This window comes from Dendrobates tinctorius, unplaced genomic scaffold (assembly GCF_039654945.1).
Source record: "Dendrobates tinctorius isolate UK_male_01 unplaced genomic scaffold, ASM3965494v1 ptg000008l, whole genome shotgun sequence".
Lineage (NCBI taxonomy): Eukaryota > Metazoa > Chordata > Amphibia > Anura > Dendrobatidae > Dendrobates > Dendrobates tinctorius.
Window position 1 is genome coordinate 56,006,749 of NW_027361676.1, and position 6,542 is coordinate 56,013,290.

Here is a 6,542-nt window from a genome sequence, read left to right on the forward strand (position 1 = left end):
CATGGCTCTGCTCCGTACACCTCGCACACACATGGCTCTGCTCCATACACCTCGCACACATGCAGCTCCGCTCCATACACCTCGCACACACATAGCTCTGCTCCGTATACCTCGTACACACCCGGTTCCGCTCTGTACACCTCACACACACATGGCTCCGCTCCATACACCTCGCACACATGCGGCTCCGCTCCATACACCTCACACACATGGCTCTGCTCCGTACACGTCGCACACGTGCGGCTCCGCTCCGTACACCTCACACACACATGGCTCCGCTCGGTACACCCAGGCGTATCTAGGCTTTCTGGCACCCGGGGCAAGAATTCGGTTTGGCGCCCCCCCCGCCCAAGTACATATGCGACTTGAACACTTAGGCTACTTTCACACATCAGGTTTTCGGCGTCAGGCGCGTTCCGGCGTCGTGCCGGAGCGCCGGATCCGGCAAATATTTCGTAAAACCGGATGTGACGGATCCGTTTTTCTGCCAGATCCGTCTTGTTCTTGACAGACAAAACCGGATCCGTCTCATCCGGTTAATCCGGTTTTTGTTCCGTTTTTTGACGGATTACGCCGGATCCGGTTTTTAAAATTGACCCTTGTGGCCTTCCGAACGAGATTGGCTACTGAAAAACTATATATAGCCTGTTCCTACAGCCCTTCTTTGACAGGTTGTAGAGGAGAAAGTGCAGGTTGGAGAGAAGAGCAAGTTACTGGCGAAGATGGATGTTGTGATTGGAAATATTTTGAAGAATTTGGCGGATTTTACAGCGGAGGCGAATCGTTTGAGGGTGATTGTTCTGGAGAAGGAGAGAGCGAGACAGCAGCGCATCAGGCATCATAGACGACGTTTGTGGATCCACACCATCACAGCCAAGAGAATGACGCGTGGGGTCTATTCTACACTCTGCATGGACCTTAGACGAAACCCGGATAAATTTTTTGGATATGTTCGGATGAAAATGGAGAATTTTGATTACTTGGTGGAGCGCATTGCACACCTCATAAGAAAAGCGGACACCTATTGCCGCTTCTCTGTTTCACCCGCAGAGCGTCTGATGGTGACTTTAAGGTAAGCCACATTTATTGGATGTGCTCGTATCAGAGCACACTTTCACTGCAATCTTGTTGGTGGTAGTTTGTATCTCCAAGTGTTATAGCTGAGTTTTGGTATGTAATGCTGTGATTTTAAACTAATTGATTGTTTTTTAATTCCCCACAGATTTCTTGCAACTGGAGAATCCCTTTTGTCACTGCATTTCCAGTACAGACTCGGGATTTCCACCATATCTGGAATAGTGAAGTACACATGCCGTGCACTGTGGGACTCCTTAGCTGAAGAGTTTTTACCAGAGCCCACAACAGAGAGGTGGATTGAAATTTCAGAAAAGTTTCTACAGATATGTCAGTTTCCGAACTGCTTGGGCGCTGTGGACGGGAAACATATCCGCATTGTAAAGCCAGCCGGATCGGGATCGGAATATTTCAATTACAAGAAATATTTTTCCATTGTACTCATGGCCATTGCTGACGCGGAATACAAATTTATTGCTGTTGATATTGGGGCCTATGGCCGCTCCAATGACTCTCAAGTTTTCAAACTGTCTGCCATGGGGCGTAAACTGTATGGAAACACCTTCCAGTTCCCACCACCTAGACCGCTGCCGCAAACATCTGGTCCACCTATGCCATTTGTCTGTGTAGGGGATGAAGCCTTCCAGCTGTCAGAACACCTTTTGAAACCGTACTCTAGCAGAGGATTGACAAGAACAAAACGCATTTTTAATTACCGCCTCACAAGAGCAAGAAGAATGGTTGAATGTACCTTTGGTATTCTGACAGCCAAATGGCGGGTCCTATTGACTGCGATCAACCTCAAGACAGAAACTGTGGACGAGGTGATCAAAGCTTGCGTGGTACTCCACAATTTTGTTATCTCCAAGGAACCCATTTCCATTGAGGACACCTCTGAAGAAACCACCTTGCAAGATTACCATGACATTACCACTAGAAGTTCTGTGACGGTTTCAGTAATGAGGGACAATTTTGCACTATACTTTATGTCACCTCAAGGCAGAGTACACTGGCAGGATGACAGAGTGTGAAAGATTTGTGCCCTTAACCAAACTTGTGTACCTTCTGTACCAACAGTATATACCTTTGCCAACCAAAGTTGGCTATCTTGTCATGGTCTTACTATTTTTACCTTTAGGCCACAGGTGTGTACCTGGTTGTGTTTTATGCAAAGTATTTCACCTTGTAACAAAAGTTGTGTACATTGTTAGGAAATCACCAACAATAAACACAACTTTTTAGGTGAAATACTTTGCTTCAAACACAACCAGGAACACAACTGTGGCAAAAAGGTAAAATGTACCCACAGTTATATACCTGGTTTTGAATACCTTTTTACCTTTGAAATACCCTGTATTTAACCTTTTTTTTAAACATAGTTCGCCGCAGAAAGAAATGACAGACAACCATTGTGAAACGATAATTTAACTTTTATTTAAAATATTTTTTTTTTGTAAAATGTTTTTAATGTGCAAAAAACTTTTTTAATAAAGGTTTTAAAAACAATAGGCATTTTTATTAAAAAACACATTACAAATCTGTGTAGTGTGGGGTGGAAATACTGCTGGAGGGGCTGCGGGACACTTCGACACTGGGAGTGTGGAGAGAGGACTGGGATCGTGGTGGGGAAGGAACAGTTAGAGATGAAGGTGTGGAAAAAGCTACAGAATGGGTGGACATGTGGGAGGCAGAAGAGGTGGTGGGCGGTGGAAGTGGAGGGTTGGGCAGGGACTGTAGGAGCAGATGATGTTGATGGCAAGTTGTATGGGGAAGGAGTTTAGTAGGGGGAAGGAGTTTGGTACGGGGCAGGTTGCTGGAAGTGGGGAGATGTCTGGTACTGGGGGAGGTTGCTGGTACTGGGGAGGTTGCTGGTACTGGGGAGGTTGCTGGTACTGGGGAGGTGGCTGGTGCTGGGGAGGTGGATGGTATGTAATAGGAGGGGGAGGATGGAAAGTGGCTGGAGGGGTGCAGGTGGAGGAACTACTGTGGTGGGAGGAGGAGGTTGGGAGGTAACGTGCTGGAGAGCACCATGGCATGAATGCATTACATGCATCTGCTGGGTAGGAGAGAGCGTTTCCATGCGCTCCACAACAGACCTGAAAAAGGTGTGGTTTGGCGAAGATCTTGCTTCTGAATGCATGGTTTGCAGAAGTGTCTTCACCTCCAGAATGCTGGAGTTGATCTGCTGAAAGCCTGCGGAGATTTGCTCTGACAAGACTTTTAGACAGTTCTGGAAAGATGCATTCAGATGCAAGAACTCTGGCGCATAAGTCTTTTCCTGACCCCTCTGCCGCTGCCGCCCAGTACCCGCAGGTGTACTAGAGGTGGCAGGGGCAGAAGGGTGGGGTAAAGGGAAAGCAATCTCCTCACCAGCAGCTCCATGTAATGTTGTCGGCCACGATGCTCCTGTGCTGGTGGATGGGACAGATGGGTCGAATGTGTGGGAAGGCTGGGAAGGTGCAGATGTACCGGGGCGGTCGAAGTGTCCCTCGGTGCCGGTCTCCTCAGGGATCGCCTCAGAAGGGTCCAATCGTGCAGGCTCCCGAGTTCTGCTCACCGTGCTGTGGAATAAAGAGAAAAAAAAAAAATCAATTAAAATAGTGACATGGTATGGCCCTGGCTGAAATAAAAAAGTTACATAGAAACATTTTTTTTCACATGTGCTGTGTAATATTTACCTTCTGGTGACCATTGTTTCCCGGAGGAACGACAGGGCTTGTGCGTACTTGTACTTGCTCCTGCGTCCTCCAGATCCACTCGGGGCCCGCATCTCTTTATTGAACTCCTTCTTGAAACGATCCCTCACAGACTGCCACCGCTTCACAATTCTGTCCCCTGAAACGAGAAAGGAGTGGTTAGTATACAACATCAGTGTTTCCCAAACTCCAGTCCTCATGGTCCCCAGGGGTCATGTTTTCAGGATTTTCATAGTAAATGGAAATCCTGAACACATGATCCGTGGGGACCACGAGGACTGGAGTTCGGGAAACACTGGTTTACATCAAGCAACAGGTACTGTATATACTTACGCTCTTTAATCTGGGCCCGAGCATCAAGGTCCTCCCAGCGGTCCACAAGGAGCGAACAGATTTCCTCCCAGAGTCGTCGGGTAATGATCAGGTCAGCATGGCGGCGGTCAGCCATATTCCATATCTCTGATGAGATCGATGAGGTGGTCCACATCAATTCCTCCATCCTCACCGTCAGAGTCGGGAGCACGCTGTGAAGGCTGTTAAAGAAAAAGACAAAAATAACATAATTAGCCTCCACAAAAGAAATGAAATAAAAAGTGCAAAAAAACAAAACAAAAATATTTATACTTACACGCTGGTGACCGCCGCGTTGCTGTCGCCGACGACCCTGGGAGGCACTGCGAGGACCTCTTGGCCGAGCACCAGATTGGGAAGACTAGAGAAGAAAACAAAAAATTTTATGTCTTTGGATGTAGGCATTTGTTTGCTGTGTGTGGTCTGCAGAACATTGTTTTCTATGTGTTGTGTGTAGTGTGATGTTGTGTTTCTGCGTTTGATGCAAAAAACTTACCAATTGTGAGCCCACTCCAGGTGTCTGTCCACCCCTTCCTTCTTCTTCTGGGAGCTCCTCTTCATCTTGTGATTCCTGTTTTGAAATAAAAGGCAATGAATAGACATATATTACAGAGATGATGGATTTTGGAAATAAAAACTTACCCTCAAACGCTGACGATGCGAGGGAGGGCTCCCAGAAGATGATGTGCTGTCTTCCTGCTGGCCACACTCCATGCCTGTGGGTGGTGTTACTGCTGCTGCCAGTGCTGCCAGTGCTGCCAGTGCTGCCACTGTTGCTGCTGCTGCATCTCTTGGGCGGCTGTTGAATAAAGAGAAACAAAGGGCCAATGAATATCTTGATATTCCATGGCCCTAGTTTGGAGGAATGGGGGATTTGATAATTACCATCTCTCATCTGCTGCTGGACTCCCCTCCTGTTGTTCAGCATGCTGCTCCATTTGGGGTGGTGGTGGTGCTGATGGTGCTGCTGCAGTGGTCTCCTGCCTTCTCCTGCGCCTGGTTGCTGTCTTGGGTGGCATGTTGGGTGTGGCTGAGGGTCCCACTGTCATGCTTTTATATATGTGTCTTGTGGGCAGAGCTACTGAGCATGCTCAGACCAAAAAAAACGGATCCGGCCACCGGATCCGGCTGTCGCCGGATCCGGCGCATTGCGGCGCTCATAGACTTTCATTGTGTAAAAAAGCCAGATGCGCCGGATCCGGCGTGTCCGGCTTTTTCGCCGGAGACAAAAAACGTTACAGTAGCCATTTTTTCCAGACGCCGGATTGCGACACATTGCCGGATCCGGCGAAAACCGGATGAAACGCATGGCCATCCGGCGCGATCCGGCGCAAATGCAAGTCAATGGGGGGGAAACCGGATCCGGCATTGCATTTCGCCGGATCCGGTTTTTGACAAAAGCGCCGGATCGCGCCTGACGGCGAAAACCTGATGTGTGAAAGAGGCCTTAGCCATGTACCTGTGAGCTGCTCCTCCTAATGCTCTCAATGTTCAGTAAAAAACTGAGAGAAGCAGGAAGAGAAGCTCGTTGTCACAGGACCATGACTATGAAAATCGCATATGAGTGAAGTGTCCATGTGATGACTACGGCAACCTGCAGAGCTGAATCCTGACATTGCAGCTTCTGGATTCTCACAACGAATGCACTGCACACTTTTAGGATTCTCCTTTGCCGATATACAGTCATGTCAGCACAAGTATGTGGTTTATATACTTCTGGCCACATTCCGACTAGACGTGCCCGGCCTCTCTCCGTTCATTTTCATTGAGTGAGGCCACACATGTCTAGTCAGCATGTGAACGCATGTATGTAAATTACCAGCACGAGAGAATCCTGACAGCGTTCAGTGAGCACTGTGAGAATTCAGAAGTCTGCAGTCACATAGAATGACAGCAGACTCAGCACAAACCTGGACAACCCCTATAATGTTCCTAACAAATAAAAACATGAGAATTAGTCAGTATCACAAATAACATTTACATCCAGGTACCTTATAGATGACGTCGTCTCTGCAGTCAGTCACCTTTTCTTCTAGACCCCATGATGAGTTTTCTCATCCACATCTCGTCTCTGTAGACGTCCATCTTCTCCGGTCTTCTGCAGCAAATCTCCACACGACGCCCTTAAAGATAGAAGTGTCATTATAATACTCCTAAATAAAAATATCTGCAATATACTGTCACCTCACAATATTCCCCTCTAGCATCCCACCTGTTCACTATACTGTCTCCTCATATATTTACCCCCTCACTCTCTATACTGTCTGCTCACACATATCCCTGACTCCCCATACTGTGTCCATCCACATACATTAACCCATTCGCTCCCCATACTGTCTGCACCAATCCCCCATACTGTTTCCTCATACATACTCTTTATTTTGTGTCCTCAAATCTCCCCACACATTAAATCCCCCCATC

General features: G+C 47.7%; 1 protein-coding gene across 1 annotated transcript; it reads right to left on the reverse strand.

Moving 5' to 3' along the window:
- Nucleotides 1-2,335: 2,335 nt before the first annotated feature.
- On the reverse strand, nt 2,336-3,965 carry LOC141089556 (uncharacterized). The gene is made up of 2 exons (XM_073576047.1): nt 3,753-3,965; nt 2,336-3,635 (listed from the first exon to the last, which is right to left on the reverse strand). The coding sequence occupies exons 1-2, from the start codon at nt 3,941-3,943 to the stop codon at nt 2,852-2,854; spliced, it is 975 nt and encodes a 324-aa protein (XP_073432148.1). The 5' UTR covers nt 3,944-3,965; the 3' UTR covers nt 2,336-2,851.
- Between the last annotated feature and the right edge of the window lie 2,577 nt (nt 3,966-6,542).

Coding starts and splice junctions, on each gene's coding strand:
- LOC141089556 (XM_073576047.1), bottom strand. CDS start 3,943: ATGTTGTATACTAACCACTCCTTTCTCGTTTCAGGGGACAGAATTGTG. Junction 3,636..3,752: donor GAAACAATGGTCACCAGAAG/GTAAATATTACA, acceptor TTTATTCCACAG/CACGGTGAGCAGAACTCGGG.